Below are 20,668 nucleotides of genomic sequence, written 5' to 3'. Positions count from 1 at the left end.
ACAATCTCTTCAGTAATTATTAGCCTGTCTATGTCTTCCTCCTTTTAATCTTAATTGGTTGGTCGTGTATTGAAAATATGCACAAATTAATTTTCTCAGAAGGGAATTCAGAATCCTAATTTTTGTGTGGTCTATTTTTGCAATGAACACCTTGCCTTAGTGAATTTTTGCATATTCTGTATTTTGTAATGTGCCACTCTGGACTGTAGTGTTCAAAAAAAGTCTAGGGGGTTAGTAAAAGGTGTGAGGAAGAATTTCATTTGAAAGTAGGGGAAAAGGGGAAAGCAGCTGCTTATATTCAGATGGCAATGTGTGTTACCACTTTGCCCCAGTAAGTGGCAGCAAGCTTCTACGCATTTTGTCTGTTCTGATTCTGACAGTCTGGAGAAATAGAACTTCCAGTATTGTTTCCTTCAACGAGATTTTGTTTAAGGTATTCATTTCTTTCAAAACCCTGAGTTTATGTTTAATTTTATCTTCTGAGAACATAGGCAAACTGTTTCCACTGCCTTATTGAAAGGCCTATCATGTGCCATGGTGTCATGGACTTGGACACAGGGAGGCTCACCAATTCCTGATACTAATATTCCAGTGAAAACATCAGTATTACATCTTCCCTCTGGGCTTCTGGGTTTAGGAAACAATGTTGAAGCTTTATATCTAGATTTGAGCTGACAGAGAAATTTGAAAGCTGTTATTTTGTGTACCCTCATCCTGCTACATTTTATTCTATAATTTGGATTAAAAGATTCTAAAGATAATTATTTTGACTGTGAATATAATTTTGGATCTCTCATCACTTTATCCCATCTTTTCCCTCTCTTCTGTTTCTGTAGGAATTTGAAAAGAGGAAGATGATCTGAAAGAACAACAAAAAAAGTTCCTTAAAACTGTGGAATAAATGATAGACTTGTATACCAGAAGCAGTTTGTTTCTGTTGTCTACTGATTGTCAGCCCCTGTGCCCAACACTGATCTTTCAGTACAACGAGAAGCCAAACGATCTAGAAATTGAGCTATTTTCATCTATTGTCTAACAGAGATGGTCAATAAATTTATTATTTGATTTGAATGTGTTTTGGAGGCTTATTATTATTTCCATGTGTCAAGTGATAAGGAATGTAGAGAAATGGAGGATCATGTACGTTTGTGTGTGTGTGCTTTCTGTGGAGAACATTGAAATAAACTTTTGCCAGAATGAGGCTGTCAGAAGTGAGTATAACATTTGCCTTTGATAAGACTGTGAGTCTCTTTAAATCATAGTTACCTCGTGTGTATATGTGTGTGTGTGAGTGTGGGGGTAGTTCAGAGAGTTAGAAGTATATACAGTCCTTGGCATGTAGTAAGCAATTGTTTTTAGTGGATGTTTTCCCATCCTCTCCACCATCCCCATCATCATGATGATTACAAATAGCTCAATTGTGTTTCAGTGTCTGCCTGACTGGGAAGCTTTTGCCTCATTGAGAAATGGAGGGTCTTCACTGGTGCTATGATTTCCTGAGGCTCTGTAGGCTGTCCCCTCCTTCATCTCCTTCCCCTTCCACAGCCTATATTCTAGCTTAAACTTTCAGGTATTTACTGCAAGAAAGTAGGACTCCTGTTAGCTATCCTGCTTTGTGTTTAAAAGGGAGCTTGCTGAGGAGAAACAGTTCCAATGGGTAGTTGTCACTACATTAAGACAGGCCATAGTGCCTGTCCACAGGAACTTATTCTGCAGAGGGAGACAAAATATTCTCAAATTGTGTAAGTACTCTGAAGAAAACAGACGTGCAAATAATCCTAAGGAGAAGCTCTTGAAGATAGTCTGGCAGGGGATTGTTTGTAGCTGGGGTGAGGATTTGAAGGCTGGGAAGGCATCAGCTATGCAAAAGGGAGGATGGGTACCTAGGTGACAGGAATAGGTTATGCAAAGGTAGGGAGGGAGTGCTCAGTTTGAGGAGAGGGGCAGACACCATGTCACTGGGAGGAGTAAATGGTATGGGGAATGTTTTCTGTGAGGAAACATTCTGAGGGCGGGTGTGATTGTCTGGGCTACTTGGTAAGGGCACAAGGAACAGGTGTCAGGATTTGGAGTCTGGTTGGGCCTAGGGACTCAGTAATCAACTATGAGTTCTGTGGATTCCGTAGCTGTTTCTTGAAAACAGGGATAATGATGCTTATCCAACATCCTGTGTTGAATATATGCATGGCAGGCTGCGATGGGGCTTGGCATGTACCATAAGCCCTGAAACTTGTCAACTGCTGTGCTTAGGGCAAGGAAGGCTGATATTACTGGCCAGTGGGGGAAGGCACTTCATCTCTTTTTATTAAAAATTTTTTTTATTGTAAAGATACAATACAGAGGGGCTATAGTTACATGAGTAAGGTAATGAGTACATTTCCTATTGAGCATTGTTACCCCTCCTTTGTTTTTCCTCTACCATACTTCCCCCCCCCCCCCCCCAGCCGAAGTTGTAAAGTTCATTTTCAACATAGTATCTTGTACATCTCATTGTTAACAATGGGTCACCCTGTATCCTTGTTTCAGCATTTCATTATTTTTTTTTAAATTTAATTTAATTTTATTTGTGAACATACTGTACAGAGGGATTACAATTACATGGGCAGGATAATGCGTACATTTCTTACCAAGCATTGTAGCCTCCTCCTTTGTTTACCCTTCACCTCCCTTCCCAGCCTCCCCCCTCCCCACCAATCCCAATCCTTCTCCTTCCCCCCCTTCCCCCCCCCCCCCCCAACCGACGTTGTAAAGCTCGTTTTGGACATGACAACTTGTACTTCTCATTGTTGCAACAGGTCCACCTGTATCCTTAAATCATTATTTTTTTAATTAACATTTTTTATTTATTTTTATTTTTTTTCCCATTTCATCTCTTTCTAACTAGCGTCTCCAACTCAAGGTCCAACTCAAGCCATGGTGCTTTTGTCTAACTCACTGGGGCTTTGCAATTGGGACACAGTTCAAATGAGAGACACTGCTACCACAAAATACCACAAACTCGGTGGCTTAGAAAACAAACATTTGTTTCTCATAGTTTTACAGGCTGGAAAGTTCAAGATCAAGGTAATGTAGGGTTGGCCCCAACCTTGGTTTACAAATGCCATCTTGTATTTGCTCATGCTTACCTCTTACAATGCTACTAATCCCTTTAGTAAGGGCTCTCCCTTTTGACCATTACCTCCTAGAGGTCCTACCTCTAAATACAATCACGTTGGCTTTCAACTTGAACTTGAGAGACATAAGCATTCACTCTGTAGCTTGAGCTTAAAAGAAGAAATCTTTCAGAGTTTACTTCTACATCAAGTTTTCCCAAACCTGGTTTAGCAATCAACTTTGTTCCTTGAGCATTCATCTCAACACAACATCTCTTTCTTCACCCCTGCTCCTCTTGGTAAAACCAAGGATCTCAAGTGCCCCCTTTTAACTTCTTATCCCTCCCATTTCCCCATCTTTCACATTCATTTATTCTTCCTTTTCCATGTACTGTGGCTACAACCTCCCAAGATCTTTGACAGCTCCCCTTTTCCCAATTATCTGTCACCTCATTTGCCTCCCATGACCACCATCACCTCTGAACTGCTCAAATACCAGGCAGAACATTTTATTCTAGTTTTACTATGTCCATTGCAATTACTTGCCCAGTACATTTATAAAACTACAAAAACATTCAAATACTTATAAAATAGATGAGATAGTATAGTATACTCCTGTGTACCTATAACCCACCTTTGAAAAGTACCAACACATCTCCATTATTGTAAAATCTGTACCTCCAGTCCACCACCATTAGTGACTTATTAGTGTTGGTTCCTTGAGGTACAATTTGCATTCGTTGAAATGCAGAATTCTCATTTGATTAATGGATTTGATCAATGAATTAGATAAAAAGATGAACCCACACCCTTTTTATAACATAGAACATTTCCATTATCCCAGAAAGGTTTTTCCTATTCTACCCAATTGTTCCTTTCCACAGATAATCTATATTCTTACTCAGTTTAGTTTCATTTAACTTTATATGAAGGGAATCAGATGTTACCTTTTTTTTGTGTGGCTTCTTTGCCAATACTGTAGTTGCCAACATTTAGTGATTTTGGTCTTTAGAATTTTAGCCATTTAGTAGAGTTGTGAGTGGGACTGCATCATGTGTGACTTGGTATTTCCACAGGAAGTAAGCTCAGGGCATTTTTGGAGTAATATTTATGTTTTCAGGGTAGTGCCTGGTATCATTTTGCATTATACCCTGTACTAAAGAGTATGGTGCCAGGGAATTGATTTTTGATGTTTTCTTGGAGGTGGTGAGAGATAAAAGGGCATTTGCATTGGGCTATTTCAAGGCAGTAAGCTTACTTGTCAAGTGTCTCATGAGACAAATGTAGGTAGGACTGTTTGAGGGAGTCAAGGTGGTGGGAAGGTAGCTGCAGAGCAGCATCCTGGGGGCTCAAGAAGGCTGGGCCTGGGACTGAGTGGCCAGGCTTAGGAGCCTGGACCAATGTAATGGCTTTAGAGAATCTGAGATTCATGCTCTTAGCATCTTGGAGTCCTGGTGGTGCTGGCAGTTTTAAAGCCTTTGACTGCAGGCTTCTCTTAGTGGCTTTGCAAAGTAAACCTCCTGAGGTTCAGCAAAGAATATTTCTCTCAGAGTGCTGAGGCAGATTGGGACTTGTACCTGAGGCCTGTTGTTGGAAGACACTGGCCAAGGACATGGTTTCCATGGTTTTTGTCCCTTGTTTCCTGGATTACACAGAGGGGCTGTCACAGAGCAGATCTGGAAAGCTCTCATATTTGAGCTAAGGTTCAAGAAGGTGAGGGCTAAAATCCACAAGGAGGTTGGCAGCAAAATTGAAATTTAAGGTCACCTCTCCTGGCTCGTAGGCCTGTGCCTTACTTGGCAAGGGGTATGGACAGCAGGGTTCCTGAGCCAGTCACAGTGAAGTAGTTCAGAGGTGAAGGGGAGGAGCTTAGGACAGTTAGAATTCTCAGGGAGCTTGTGGGTCACAGAAAGTGGCTGTGAGCTATGCATGTTGGAACTGTACCTATTGTAGAAGTGGAACAGATTTTCTCTGAGAGGATGCATAGTCAGTGTGTTGTCTGGTCAGGAGATGAAGGCTTGGCAGAAGCCAGGACCTTGCTTTTGCTTTTATGGCTCAGAACTCAACTTTCTCACGGATGAGCTGACCACAGACCATTGAAAGGCCACTGGAAAAGGAACTGAAGTTGCATCTCAGTTGTGCTGACTCCCACATTCCAAAGCTCTACAATACTGGGTGTCTCTGATGTCAGCTCTGTCTGATTTGGACCAAGATTCGAAGTTGCTCATGATCAAAAGCCTGGTTAGGTATGCTGAAACCCAAGGGAAAATTGAACTGACAGTGTGAAGGTCAGAACTCATAGCTTTTATTCAAATAAGGGTGTTCTAGCTGTAATAAGTTTTTAGTTCATTAGTATTCTCATATAGCAAGGAAGGCATCTTCTTAGCAGCTCAACTAATGATGTCTCAATATTTGAGAACTTTAATTTGACACCAGGGGTTGAGAGAATTCTATAATGCAATCATGTTGGTGCTGTGGAAATTCCAGGCAGCAGGGGACATTTAAACAATGATCCAGGGCTGTGTGGACCCCTTCAGCAAATCACCTTCAGGTGACAGATTTCCAGAGGTTAGTTGAGGGTGATAAGGTGCTGAATTTGGGTAAATGTCCCTCCTGAGACTGCCATGAAATTAACCACATGCATTTACTTTGACTGCTCTACTTACTTAAAATATAACTTCTTGGAAGTTTGTTGCTTCTGTACTTCAACCTGAATACTTCCTTCTTCTTTTCCATTCATTCTTCATAAACCTCTGTTCAAATGCTATTTGGGAAAATGCTTGATGTTTGATCTTCTATGGCCCAAACTGTGTTCCTCTTGGTGTTCAGCCAGTCCTGTCATTTATCTTTCCTGTATCCACCCTTATCTAAGCAGATCATTCAGTCCTGAAGGGCTCAGCTTGCATTTTGTATCTCTATGTGTCTCCTGGAGTCATGGCCTACACCTGCTTGATGCTCTATAAATATGAAAGGAAATTGGTACATTTTAGACCCAACTCTACACGACTCAAAGGAATTGTTTTATGCACAAAGTTCAGAAATAAAAGGTCAAACCCCAGCAAAATCATTTTGCATTCTTCATTTTGACGATGTCTCTAAAGTATGTTTTTCTAGATTCTTTGTGACCCTAATATAAGCCAATTTCCTTATTTTATCTGATGGGAGATAACATGTAAAGATATGTAAAGATGACTCTGGTCACCTAGAGTCATATACCAAAGCATTTTGTTATTATCTCTAAAAGATCATACAGAATATTTTATTAAAGACATTTGTCTTGTACCAGATAATTATATTCCATAAAATTAATTCATACTGGAAGGAATCACCAGGAATTCTGGATGTATTGAATGTAATTCAGTCAGCAAGGACAATGGTGATTAGAACTACTTTGGTAAAAGTACAATATGCTATTCCAATCTAGAAACTTTGAGGTCACTGAACAGCTGAGATACTGCTATACTTCAGGGAAAAAAGAAAGGGAGCAAAACAGCACATTTTAATTGATCCAAATTATGTGTCCAGAGTACTTAAGCTTACAAACTCTTTCAGTCCATCCTCAATACAGAGACACCCTTGGTCAGTCTGTTGAACTTTGAACCTGAACTCACATTAGTCTACATGCTACTTTTGCCTAGTAAGTAATAACAATTGCTGAGACTGTCTACCCTTCAAAAGTTGTTTTTTTTTAGAAAACGAAGACTGACTTTACCTTTCACCTCTTGTCTGAGTCATTACTCAGAATTAGCTTCTGGGAATTCAGCCTTCATTGCCATAACCACATTCTGTTCTCAGTCTTCTCTGCTAGAAAAGGCCAACATCAGGTTTGGAAACATTCACCTGAAAATTTCTTTCTCCTTCCTTTTTCCCTCAGTAGGCTCCATCCCCACCTACAAAACTCAAGCCAAGTACTAGTTGATAAGCATACCTAAAACATCTTAACTACACTGGAATAAACTCAGTGTGAAGACTTGATGTCTGGCACATACTGTATACATTGATTATGTATGTATGCATGCATGCATGTATGTATGTATGTATGTATCTATCTATCTATCTTCTACCAAAGTTGCATCAAAGCAGCAGAATACTAATGATCATGCTCCCTCATTTTCTTTACAAGGCTGTCTATCTGAGAAATTCTTTTGAGATAGCCCTGCTTTTATAGGATCATACTCTGGGGTATAATAATCAGAACATTGGCCTTACCATCAGAGTCCTAAAGCCTTCTCTTACTAAAAGTCATGATGCAGAGATATAAAATGCTCAATGTATGAGACCAGTATACATATCTGTCTAGCAGCTGTGTCCCAAGTCTAAGAGAGTACCTGGTATAGAATGGATGTCATGCCCTCAGATCATGCCATAGCCTACCAAGTGTTCTGTAATGTTCAATTTGTTAGCTTAGTCTAACAAATATATGTATATGTTAAATGATCAAATGAATCCTGACTCCTTACACTATTGCTTTCTTTTGGACACTGGTCTGAGTTGGCCTGTGTTTAGAAGATGTAAACTTTAACTAGGCAGCTTCATAGAAGCAATTGCTATGGGCATATAGGCAAAAGGAAAAACAAGATTGGAATAGAGGAATCTAGGCCAATGTATCACAAAGTCAACCAGCTTAAGCCTCAAAGTCATTTGTTTGCCCTTGACTTTCTGAAGTTCTTCCAAAGTGCCCTGGAAATTTCATACTGCCCATCTTGTATTCTTTTCCTTACAACTCTCAGGCCCCTGAAAACTTGGACCACCCATTTTGATTTCCATGAGACTTGTGATTGACATGTATTTCAAGCCTCAGTTCAAAGACCTCATCTGTATACTTCCTAGGTTCTTTTAGCTCTCCCCTCTCTTTCTCCTTATCTCACTTTACTCATAGCAGCCCATTTCCTTTCCTTCAGTTTCTATAACACCAACCTCTTTCCTACCTCCAGGATACCTTACGTGTTATTCTAACCACCCCTGAAAACATATGCACTATTAGCCTGATGAGCTCCTTCTTAGCTATTCTTTAGGTTTACCTTTATTTGAACCTCTCTCTGCCCCTGTTAATTCTCTTTCAGAGTAGTTGCCTACTCCTTTCTATCCTAGAAGTTATCATACACATTTTCTTTTCTTTTTTCTCCTCCCTCTCTCCCTCCCTCCCTCCCTCCCTCCCTCCTTCCTTCCTTCCTTCCTTCCTTCCTTCCTTCCTTCCTTCCTTCCTTCCTTCCTTCCTTCCTTCCTTCCTTCCTATCTTTGTTATCTTTTCTTTAAAATATGCTTTTATTATTTTAAAGTAATTGCACAAAGCATTTGCCATTCAGTAAAGCAGTTTGTGAATACAATGCATCTCGATCAATGTCATTCCTTTCAACATCCTCTCCCATCCCTCCCAACCCACCCTTCCCTCACTTGCCTTCATTTTGTAGGATATGAATTGAATTTTAGGGTGGCATTCTTCTCCTCTCCTCTCTTCACTCATTTAGACCCTCCCCTGGACCCTACTCCACACCTTTCACAAACATGTTTCCTGGTGTTTATTTTGTTGAACTGTTCACATTTTCTGTTTAAAAATTTATCTCACCTAAAGACTGTTAGGCTGTATTTTATCGCCTACCTTTTCCATTGTAGATTTAATACCTGGAATAGTGTGGGGACATTGAACTTAATTTTAAAAATTATCCTTAAGTAGTTGTACAGTGTACCTCAAGACATTGACAATTTAATGAATTAATGAACAGGTGCTTCTAAGACACAATGAAAATCATGTTGTGTGATGACTTTATTTTCGCTATATGGTTTTTTATAGTATTTATTTTATTGTACATTCATGCAATATATGCAATGAAGTTCTGTGATTTTTTTTGCCTACTTTCTACTCTGAGGGCCTGTGTTGATATACAAGTTCTTTTTTCCTACCATAATGAAATACTCAAGGCAGAGAAAGCTTATACTTCTGGAGGTTCCAAAGCCTGATTACTATATCAACTTAGTACCTTGAAGACCTCATGGCATCACAAAGATGAAAACATATGCATAAGAAAAAGATCACAGTCATTAAGGGACTCAGGAATCAGGCTTACTCAAAGAATTAATTAATTAAAGGTCCTATGAAAATGACCTTAATCCCTCTTAGGGTAGTATCTCCTATAATATTCCATCTCATAAAAGTCCCACCATCTTGACATTGTTTTTTTTTTTTTTTTGGTCCGGTTGTGGGGCCTGAACTCTGGTCCTGGGCGCTGTTCCTCAGCTCTTCAGCTCAAGGCTAGCACTCTACCACTTGAGCCACAGCACCACTTCTGGCTTTTTTCTTTTTGCTTATGTGGTGCTGGGGAATCGAGCCCAGGGCCTCAGGCATGCAAGGCAAGCACTCTACCACTGAACCACCTTTCCAGCCCCTTCTTGACATTGTTATATTGAGGACCAAGCATCTAACACATGAACACCCAGTGCAGAGACTGACCATACAAAAACCATTGCAATTGGTATGCTTGGTTTGTTTTCTGCTTGAGTAGCTGATCTGGGAAAAGAATCTCTGAGCCCATTATGTTCCTAGTTTCTGCTTGCTTGTCCTTGTTGGAGGAGAAGGCAAATTTGTGTTTGTGTTCCTTTTGATGAAAGATCTGAAGAGTGTCTGGAACATTGGAGTGGGGATCCTCAACTCAGACCAGAAAAGGAGACTGTCTGAGGAAGCTTTATCAGAGCAGCAATGCCTGGACCATTCGCAGGAACAGTTCCATCAGAGCTGAGATGTTTCCAGTACTTCTAGGTGATTGTAAGGTGCAGGCAGGGCTGAACAGCACCTCCCCAGAGGCATGCACTAGGCTGCAACATTTTTCTGGAGAAGAGTTTGAGGAATCTTTTCTGTGATCAACTCCAGCAGAAACATTTTTCTTTTACTCTCGGATCCGTATTTTGCCCTTCACAGAAGTGGAAGAAATAACCCTATAAAGTAAGTCTCTGTGGCCTGGAAAACTTCTGAAAGGAAACAGATATGAGATCCAGAGTTTCTCATTTGAGTCCCTGTACTCCTGCTCTTGTCAGCTGGCTAGGTAGGATTTATGAGGGCTGCAACTGGTGAAGCCAAAGTGATTTGAAACTTGATTATTTGGAGTGTCAGGATTGTTGAGAGGGAAACATTGTAGCAGTCCCATTTTTATAGCTTTAGACCTTTAGGTCTAGGGTTAGAATCCTACATTCATTCAATTTGCAATCAGAAGGCCTGGGTTTTCTTCATAATGTGTATGATTCTGCATAAGCCACTCAACAACCTAAGCCTCAACATTGTCATTTGTCTAATGAGAATAATGGTACTGTTTTGTAAGGATTAAATGGGAACGGGGAGAGAATGAGGGAACAGAAGACACCATACAAACGGAAATGTACTCATTACCTGACTCATAATTACAATCCCTCTGTACTCACATTTATAATAACAATAAAGTAAATTAATCAAAAAAAGAAAATAAATGGAAACTGTCTGTAAAATACTTCCTCCTAGTACCAGGTATAAAGGAAATACTCAACAAATGGTTCCTGTTGCAATGCTAGAAGTATGTGTAAGTTCTCTGAGCACTCTACATGGCTAGATTGTAGGGGTAATCATTTTATTAGTGTTTCCATCCCCAGCACCTCCTGTGGGTCCTAAAGAGATCGTGGAGGCAGATGGAAGGTTTCTGGGTACAGAGAATGGGAGAGGATGTATGGAATTAAAACTTCTAAGGGCAGCTTCTATAGAGCACAGTCTTGTGCTTATTGTAGACCAGTAGATTTTACCCTTTATTGTACATCAAGCATTGATTCTTGCCTTTTGGTTAAGATTGAGTGTAGCATGTGGCAATCATTTGGAGACTTTGTTACAATAGATATCTGGGTCCCCTAGTAGAGTTTCCCAATCAGCATGACTCAGTTTCTGATTCAGATGATCCCATCTCTTAGTGTTCAAATCTTTGTGTGCTCCTCTTTCCTTGAATGTGGACTGTGTCTTAAGTGGCAAATGTGGTTGAGAGATACTTCTAAGAAAAGACTAAAGGGGTGACACTGCTAAAAAGAAAATGTACTCCATACCTGACATATGTAGCTGTAACCCTTCTGTACATCACCTGTACAATAGTTTTTTTTTTTTTTTTAAAGAAAAGTCTGCCACTCTATTTGAAGGAAGCCAGCTGCCTGTCCTGAGCTGCTCTACAGAAAGGTGACCACATCAAAAAGCTGATAGCCCTGGCCTAAAGCCAGCTTGGATACGTCTGTCAGCGGCTATGTCAATGACCCTGGAAGCACATTTTCCCCAGACTGGACTTTGAGATAAGCTTGAGATAATTTGAGATAATTTTAGTTCTATCCCATCACTAGACTGCATTCCTGCTTAGATTACTCACCCACAGGGATTAAGATATAAAAAAATAGAAGCCACTAAATTCTGAAAGTAATTTTTAAAAATTAATTTATTCCTTAAAGGTGATGTATAGAGGGGTTATAGTTACATAAGTCAGGTAATAAGTACATTTCTTCTTGAATAGTATTACCTCTTCCCTCATTTTTCTTCCAGATTTTCCCTCCTATTCCCCCCACCCAAGTTGTATAGCTTGTTTTCAACATAGTGTCTAGTGAGTATCACTGCTGCAGTTGTTTCCCCTTTCTTTGTCCTTCCATTTCTCTCTTTTTTTTTTTTTTTGGGTCCAGTCAGGGCACTGTCCCTCAGCTCTTCAGCTCAAGTCTAGCACTCTACCACTTGAGCCACAGCGCCACTTCTGGCTTTTTTCTTTTTGCTTATGTGGTGCTGAGGAATCGAACCCAGGGCCTCATGCATGCAAGGCAAGCACTCTACCACTGAGCCACCTTCCCAGCCCCTGTCCCTCCATTTCTGTGCTCCCTTTACCCTCCCCCAAACAGATAAACTTACAAGACAAAAGACACAGAAATAAAAAAAACAGTGACAAAGGAGGACTCCCCCCCCACCCCCCAACAAACCTAAAAAGCAAAACAACACAAAACCTCTTGTTTCCATTTCTTGGAGTTCATTTCGATAAACATCATTTTAAATAGTCATATGCCCATTGAAACTGATTTTTTACATGGCAATAGATAACTAATCCACTAGTGCTGGTTTGCATTGTTGTGGGTTTTTTTTTTTTTTTTGGGTCGGTTGTGAGGCCTGGTTGCTGTCCCTCAGCTCTTCAGCTCAAGGTGAGTGTTTTATTTATTTATTTATTTATTTATTTATTTTTTATTGGAGATAAGAGTCTCATGGACTTTCCTGCCTTGGCTGGCTTTGAACCAGGATCCTCAGACCTCAGCCTCCTGAGTAGCTAGGATTACAGGAGTGAGCCACCAGCTCCCGGCTTCTGGTTTGTATTTTTAACAAGCCTCTAGGTGATACTGGTGCTGCTTCTTTAGGAATCATATTCGGAAGACTACTTGTTTATTATCCTAATATTATTCTGTCTTTGGGGATAGCTGAAGCATTAGTGAAATGTATTTCTTAGATGAAAGAATAGGTGAAAAGTAATCCATTCTCATTGCCTTTTGCATCTTCTACCAGTAACTTCTAGCAGCTCAAGAGTGACATCCTTGGACCAACCTTTCCTGGTTATTAACATCAAGCCCAGAGGCATTTACTGAATACTTGATATGTGGATGGCCCATGACTTTATTTCAGTAGAAGTGTTAACTTTAAATATCTTTTCCCCTGTTGGGAGCCAAATGAGGCAGAGGCTATTATTCTCATTTAGAGATAAGAAAATGGAGACATTGGAGATAATGGAGATTGTTAATTGCATGAAAAGCCAGCAGAGCCAGACAGGATTTGAACTCATTTCCCCTGATTCTGTAAAACCAACATTTTTCTAATTTCACTCTTCACTTGGTATTTATCTTTTGATGTTTACATTCAGTGATTATCTACTTATTATCTTTAATGTCCTAGTAAGAGGAATCAAATGTTTTTAAGGAACAGGAAAGTTAAAGTGTTATAAAATTGTATGAAATGTTAGGAAGGCTGCCTTTTGATTTGCAGTTTTGAAGAGTGTATGTATGTCTTGGTCACTTGAACACTAAAACTAAAAGGTCCAGAGCACAAATGAGTTTTTCAGTCTCTCTTGGGTTTGTTGGGCTATGTCTCTATTCAATTATCCTTCTTCTGTTAATTATGGAATTGAGACCAGTTTAAGAGTGGCTCCTTGGACTAGCCTTTCCTGATTTTGTTCTCGACTCATTATGATATTGACCTTAGCTATTGCTCAATAATAACTTCAGTTCAAGAACTTAAATTAATTAGTCTTTTTTATTGTAAAAATGTTGTACAGGGGGTTACTGTTACATGAGTAGGGTAATGAGTACATTTCATAGTGAGCATTGTTACCTCCTCCTTTATTTTCTCTCTACCATCACTTCCTTCCCTCCAACACCTCCCCTCCCATCCCCCGACATTAAAGTTTGCTTTCAATATAGTGTCCTGTACATTTCGTCATCACAATGGGTCAGCTTGCATCCTCATTTAAGCATTGTGCACTATCCCTTCCCCTCCCCAAATTAATATATATATATATATATATATATATATATATATGGATATATATATATATATATATATATATATATATATATAAGGTACAGAGCACCAGCACCAAATCCAACGAAAACAGGGGTTATACCATGGGGGAAGAACATACAATAGAAACAAAAGAATCACATAGTATATTGTAAGTACATTAAAAACACTAGCAAGAAAGAAAACCCAAAAACCTCTTGTGTCCCTGTCTTGGGGTACATTTTGCTTAACATTATCTCATATTGTCCTAGACATGTACTAGTCACTACAAACAAGGGAAACCATGGTACCTATGTTTCTTTGGGCCTGGCTTACTTCACTTAATATGATTTTTTCCAAGTCTTTCCATTTCCTAAGAAAAGAAGCAATGTCATTTTTTCTGACGTTGGCATAGAATTCCATTGTATATACTTTCACCACATTTTCTTGATCCATTCATCTACTGAGTGGCATCTGGGTTGATTCCCATTCCATATCTTAGCTATGGTAAATAATGTTGCTATAAACATGGTTGTGCTGGTAGCTTTGGCATGACCTTGTTTGTGATTCTTTGGGTAAATGCCCAAAAGTGGGATTGCTGGGTCATAAAAGACTGTGTAACAGTCTTTTGAGGAACCTCCATACTGCTTTCCAAAGTGGTTGAACAAGTTTACACTCCCACCAACAATGCCATAGGGTTCCCTTTTGGCCACATCCCCTCCAGCATCTGTTACTATTAGATTTCTTGATTATAGCCATTCTAACTGGGGTGAGGTGGAATCTCAATGTTGTCTTGATTTGCATTTCTTTTATGGCTAGAGAAGTTGAGCATTTCTTCATGTGGCTATTGGCCATTCTTATTTCCTCTTCAGAGAAGTCTCTCTTTAAGTCTTTAACCCATTTGTTAATCAGGCAGTTGTTTCTTTGAGGATGTGTTGTTGGGGGATTTAGTTTTTTGAGTTCCAGGTATATTTTAAATATGATACCCTTGTCTGTTGTGTGGCTAGTGAAGATCTCCCAGTCCATGGGCTTTCTGTTGATCTTGCTAGCTATGTCCTTTGCATTGCAGTAGCTCTGCAGTTTCATGCAATCCCATTTGTCTAACCTTTCTTTGATTTGTTGTGCTTCTGGGTCTCTATTAAGAAAATTTCGCCCTGTGCCAAGATGCCCTAGAGTTTTTTTTCTGTAATGTTTTCATGGAGTTTGCTTTTATTTCGAGGTCTTTTATCCATTTGGAGTTGATTCTGATGCAGGGTGATACATATGGATCTAGTTTTAGTTTTCTACAAGTGTTTAACCAATTTTGCCAGCACCATTTACTGAAAAGTCTGCCTTTCTTCCATTCTATTCTTTAGCTCCCTTGTCAAAGATTATGTGGCTATAGGTCTGTGGGTCCATTTCTGGGTCTTCAGTCCTATTCCATTGGTCCTCAGATCTGTTCTTGTGTCTACCAAGCAGTTTTGATTACTATGGCTTTGTAGTAGAGTTTGAAGTTTGGAATTGATATTCCTCCAGCGCTGTTCTTTCTATTAAGGATTGTTTTTCTTATTCAGGGTCTTTTATTGTTCTACATGAAGTTTTGGATTGCTTCTTCTATTTCATTGAAGAATGAGGTTGAAATGTTGATAGGTATCGCATTGAATTTGTAGATAGTCTTTGGCAGTATTGCCATTTTCATGATGTTAATCCTTCCAATCTAGGAGCATGGGAGGTTTTTCCACTTGGTTAGTTCTCCTTTAATTTCCTTTTTCAGGTTTTTAAAGTTTTTGTCATACAGGTCCTTCACCTCTTTTGTTAACTTCTAAGTATTGTATTTTTAGTGGGGTTATTACAAAAGGGTTTGCTTACCTAATTTCTGCCGCACTGTTCTCATTATTGGCATATAGGAAAGCCATTGATTTCTGAGGGTTGTACCCTGCTATTTTGCCAGTGTTTCTGATCACCTCAAGTAACTTGGGAGTGGAGTCCATGGGGTTCTTTAAATACAAGATGATGTCATGTCATCTGCAAAGAGGGAGAGTTTTACTTCATCCTTCATCCACTTTATGTCTTAATCTTGTCTTATTGCTGTAGCTAGGCATTCTAATACTAGGTTGAAGAGGAGTGGGGAGAGTGGACATCCTTGTCTCGTTCATAAGTTTAGAGGAAATGGCTTTAACTTTTCACCATTAAATAATGCTGGCTGTAGGTTTATCATATATAGCCTTTATTATACCGAGGAATGTTCCATAGATTCCTAGTTTTTCCAGTGCCTTCATCATAAAGGGGTTTTGGATCTTGTCAAATGCTTTTTCTGCATCTATTGAGATAACCATGTTGTTCTTATCCTTGTTCTTGTTGATGTGATGAATTATGTTGTTTTGTGTATATTGAACCAGCTTTGCATCTCTGAAATGAATCCTGTTTGATCATGATGTGTGATTCTTTTGATGAGTTATTGAAGTCGATTGGCTAAGATTTTGTTGAGAAGTTTTGTGTTGATATTCATCAAAGAAATGAGTCTATAGTTCTCTTTCTTTGATGAATCCCTTTCTGGTTTTGGGATGAGGGTTATGCTGGCTTCATAAAAAAAGTGTGGTAGTGAACTTTTGCTTTCAATTTCATTAAAGAGATGGAGGAGTATTGGTGTGAGCTCTGCCTGGAAGTCCTTGTAGAATTCAGCTGTAAATCTATCTGGTCCTGGACTTTTCTTGGGTGGGAGGTCTTTTATTGCTGCATCTATTTCGATGCTTGATATGGGTCTGTTAAGTTGTTTTAAATAATCTTGGTTTAGTTTGGGCGTGTCAATATTTGCTAGAAATTTGTCCATATCTTTCAGATTCTCAAATTTATTAGCATAAAGTTTTGAGAAGTATACCCTTATTATATTCTGAATCTTGGCTGTTTCTGTAGTGATGTTTCCATTTTCATCTCTGAGTTTGCTTATCTGGGTGTGTCCTCTTTTTTTTTCTGATAAGATTTGCTAAGGGTCTGTCAATTTTATTACTTTTTTCAAAGAACCAACTCTTTGTTTTGTCAATTCTTTCTGTAGTTTTTTTGGACTCTAATTCATTTAATTTAGATTTAATTTTAATTATTTGTTTCCGTTTACTGGATTGGGGTTTAGCTTGCCTTTTTCAAGGAGCTTTAGGTGCTCATTAAATTGTTGGTTTCAGATCTTTCCAATTTGTTGATGTAAGAACTCAGAGCTATAAACTTGCCTCTGAGTACTGCCTTTGCTGTGTCCCAGAAGAGCTGGTAATTTGTGTGATCATTTTTGTTGAATGTCATGAACATTTGAATTTCCTTTCTAATCTCTTCCATGACCCACTGGTGGTACAACAGCGTGTTGTTCAGCCTCCATGTGTTACAGGATTTTCTTTGGTGGCTCTTGGTGTGGAATTCTAATTTTATTCCCCTGTGGTCTGAGAGAATGAAGGATATAATTTCGATGTTTCTGAACATGGACAGATTTGATTTGTGGCCTAGAATGTGGTCTATTTTGGTTAATGTTCCATGTACTGCTGAGAAGAAGGTGTAATCTGATGCTGCTGAGTGAAATATTCAGTAGATGTTTGTTAAGTCTAGTTGACCTATGCAGATGTTAAGATCTGAGGTTTCTCTCTTGAGTTTTTGTTGATCTATCTAGTGGGGATAGTAGTGTACTAAAGTCTCCCACAATTAATGTCTTTGGATCTATTTGATTTGAGGGAAAGTCGTGTTTCTTGGATAAATTTCAATGCTCCGTTATTTGGTGAGTAGATGTTTAGAATCTTAATATCCTCCTGAAGGTGAGATCCCTTAATTAGTATGTAGTGACCTTCTTTATCCATTGTCATTGATTTTAATTTGAAGTCTATTTTATCTGATATTAGGATTGCAACTCCCGCCTGTTTATGGGGGTCATATGCTTGATATATTTTATCCCTTCACTTTCAGAATATGTTTATTTTTGTGGGCAAGGCATGTCTCTTGAAGACAGCAGGTAGAGGATTTTGCTTTTTGATTCAACTGGACAATCTATGTCACTTAGTTGGAGAGTTAAGACCATTAATGTTAAGGATTGGGACTGAGAGGTGCCTGTCTGCCCCTACGTTTTTATCCGTATTTTGTGTGTGGGGGGAACTGTGCTTTGTCTGTTCTTGTTGTGATTACATATTTCTCTGTGGACTGCTTCATTGCCTATATTCTTGTTGGTTTTCTATATGTAGAACGTCTTTGAGGATTTTTTGGAGAGCTGGTTTGGTAGGGATATATTGCTTCAGATTTTCCTTGCTGTGGAAGGTTTTTATTTGTCCTTCTGCTGTGAATGAGAGCTTAGCTGGGTAGATTATTCTTGGTTGGTAATTATTTGACTTTAGGGCATGGCATACCTCTTTCCAGGCCATTCTTGCTTTTATGGTGTCTGCTGAGAAGTCTGAGGTGATTCTGATTGGGTTACATTTATATGTGATTGTTCTCTTCTCCCTGACAGCTTTAAGAATTCTTTCTTTAGTGGCTATTGAGCCGGTATGGATTATAATGTGGCAGTGGGATGACCTGTTCTGTCTGGTCTATTTGGGTTTCTAAAAGCTTCTTGTATCTGGATGGGCTTGTCCTTTTGTATATTTGGGAAGTTCTCTGCTAAGATTCTGCTGAATATACTTTCTAATCCATTGGCTTCCCTCTCCAGGCCCTCTTGTATACCTATTATTCTCAAATTAGGCTTTCTGAATGTATCCTGTATTTCCTGCAGTGATCTGTCATGCTTCTTAGTTTTGTTATGAATAATTGTGAGCTCTTTCTCTATGGAGTCTAAACTGTCTTCAGCCTCGATATTCTTTCTTCGGCCTCCTCCATTCTACTTTAAGGCTTTTTACTTTGGTGTCTATCACCTTTGCTTCTTGCTAGTCTTTCTTAATGGTGGCCAGCTCCTTATTAAGGTTTTCTTTTAAGTCATGAATAGATTGCCTTACCTCCTGGAGTTGGTTCTCAGACTTCTTTTTCCTCTCCTTTATCTGGGTTCCTATCTTTTCATTAGATTCTTTCTCCCTCTGCTAGAGTTCCTTTATCTTTTTATTTGTGGAGGCCATGAAGTCATCTCTTAGCTTCTCATTGACCTTATCCTGTTCTCCGATAATCCTATGCAGGGTGCCCAATTTTTCATTCAGTAGGTTTACCAGCCATGCTTTTAATCTATCTTGAGCATTATCCTCTAGGTTATTCTGGGAGTGCTCTATAGCTTGTTTATGTGGAGATAGTATTGGGGTTTGTTGATTGGCCATGTTCCTTGTGTTTCTGTGGTTAGTTCTACACATTTGGAGACAAGAACCACACTGGTAAAACAGTAGCACAGTCTTTGTTTTGGATCGGAGCCAACCTGGAGTCGTGTAGATGTATAGATCTTAGGGTTTCAAAGTTATGTGTAGGTGTTTTCCTATTTAGGTCTCTTTTTCTTTGCTTGGAGAGGATATTGAGGCTTCAGGGTTGAGATTATGTATAGTTGTAACTTTTGAGACAACCTGGGTTTGGCTGATAAGTAGTCTGCTCCTTGGAGTTAACAAAATGGGCCCCTTGTACTCAAAATAGTCAAATGGACCCAATTTTATGGTCAAATATAGAACCAACTGTAAGTTGGGTCAGATATAAACCGTTAGGTATCAATGAGCTGGTGCAGATGAAGTGAAGGGTTAGGATTGGAGAGATAGGAATTCAAGTTCAGAAGAGGATTTGGGTATAATGATAGTAGAGGGGCAAGAACAGCTTAGGGGAGGGGTATATGTAGTAGTAGGAGAATAAAGACCTTGTTACTGAGTGTAAGAGGTGGAAAAGAATTCGAAGAAAGGTTATGTAGGGAGTAGATTAGAGAGTAAGATGAAGGTAAGAAAAAGAAGTTTTATGTATGTGTATTTGGGAGACTTGCTGAGATTAGAGAAAGATTATTCAGATATTATTGGATTAATCTAAGTTAACTCCTTAAATATTGCTTACACACATAGAAGGAGGCCTTATTTTGTGTATAGAACCAGGGAGGGTAGATCCGATGAAGTAGAAGTATAATGTGGAGAGAAAGGAGAAGGGGAGAGTGAGAGAAAAAAAGGAGAAAAGAAAAAAAAAACCTTACAAATTAGGAAATTGGAAAGTGGGAGAAAAAAACAAATAGTAATGAAAAATAGAAGCTTTAAGTGGAGTAGCAAATCCTAAATCACAATACACATAAGTAACACATAGAAATAAAAACAAATAACAAACAATCAGAGATAAAAACTAATAAAACAAAAAAAAAAACAACAAAAAAAAACTAAAGAATGGATTTTTCGAGTTCTTTGGGGGAGCTTTAGTCTCCCCGTAGTCTCAGAGCAGATTCTCGATAGAACCTTGTATGCCTTGCTGTAGTCCACTTTCCTTGTGGACTTTCCTTGGTTGGGAGCAGATGGCCTTTTGATGGGGGAGGGAGCCTGCTGTCTAGAGTCCCACTCTCAGGCCTGGTGGCAGGGAGTTTTGGGTGTTTCTGATTCGTAGACTGCTATCATAGGCCTGGAGCTGTGTTCCCAGGCTTTCCCAGGTAGCCACAGGAGCCTTAGGAACAGAGCTTATTTCTGAATTCTGTTCTGGTATGATCCCTTCCTTTTGGAAGGGGGCTTGGGTCAGAGGGCTTTGGGATCTGGCAGGGAATTGCCACCTAGGGAGTGGACCCAGTTGGGTTACTTACAAGGTCTGTAGCTGGTGATGTGCTGGACCACAGAGCCTGTGCTGTGGCAGGTAGGATGGAGTTGGCTGGTTCTCAGTCAGAGGGGTCTGGGTGTTGGCAGGTGCTGGTGGAGGGGGGTGGCTCTCCTGATGCTGAAGGGTTTCCTCTGTGGCAGCGTGGGGAGTCCTGGTGCTGGGGGAGCCAGGTGGAAGTTCCTCCAGCTGGTGTGGGCTGTGGGATCCATGCTGGTCTGCTGCAGAGGAGATGGGAGGTGGCCGGCCAGTGGCGGGCAGCTTTGGGGGTGGCTACTTGCTGCTGCTAGGTGTGTCTGCGGAGGTGCCTGTAGCTGCAGCTGGGTGGTGCCATGCTGCCAGGCCTGGGGTGGTAGCAGGGAGGGAGCAGGTCCCAGCAGAG

General features: G+C 39.7%; 1 protein-coding gene across 1 annotated transcript in view; it reads left to right on the top strand.

The window, feature by feature from the left end:
* Window positions 1-1,071, top strand: part of Suclg1 (succinate-CoA ligase GDP/ADP-forming subunit alpha) — a 28,459-nt gene extending 27,388 nt beyond the window's left edge. Inside the window, exon 9 of the mRNA XM_042690454.1 lies at window positions 837-1,071. Coding sequence (XP_042546388.1) covers window positions 837-863 — 27 coding nt within the window. The 3' untranslated portion in view covers window positions 864-1,071. The remainder of the gene's footprint in view (window positions 1-836) is intronic.
* Window positions 1,072-20,668: the final 19,597 nt, after the last annotated feature.

This window comes from Dipodomys spectabilis, unplaced genomic scaffold (genome assembly GCF_019054845.1).
Source record: "Dipodomys spectabilis isolate Male_0828 unplaced genomic scaffold, ASM1905484v1 ptg000137l, whole genome shotgun sequence".
In the NCBI taxonomy this organism is placed as follows: domain Eukaryota; kingdom Metazoa; phylum Chordata; class Mammalia; order Rodentia; family Heteromyidae; genus Dipodomys; species Dipodomys spectabilis.
Note: the sequence above shows the minus strand (reverse complement) of the source record. Positions and strands in the feature narration are given on the sequence as shown.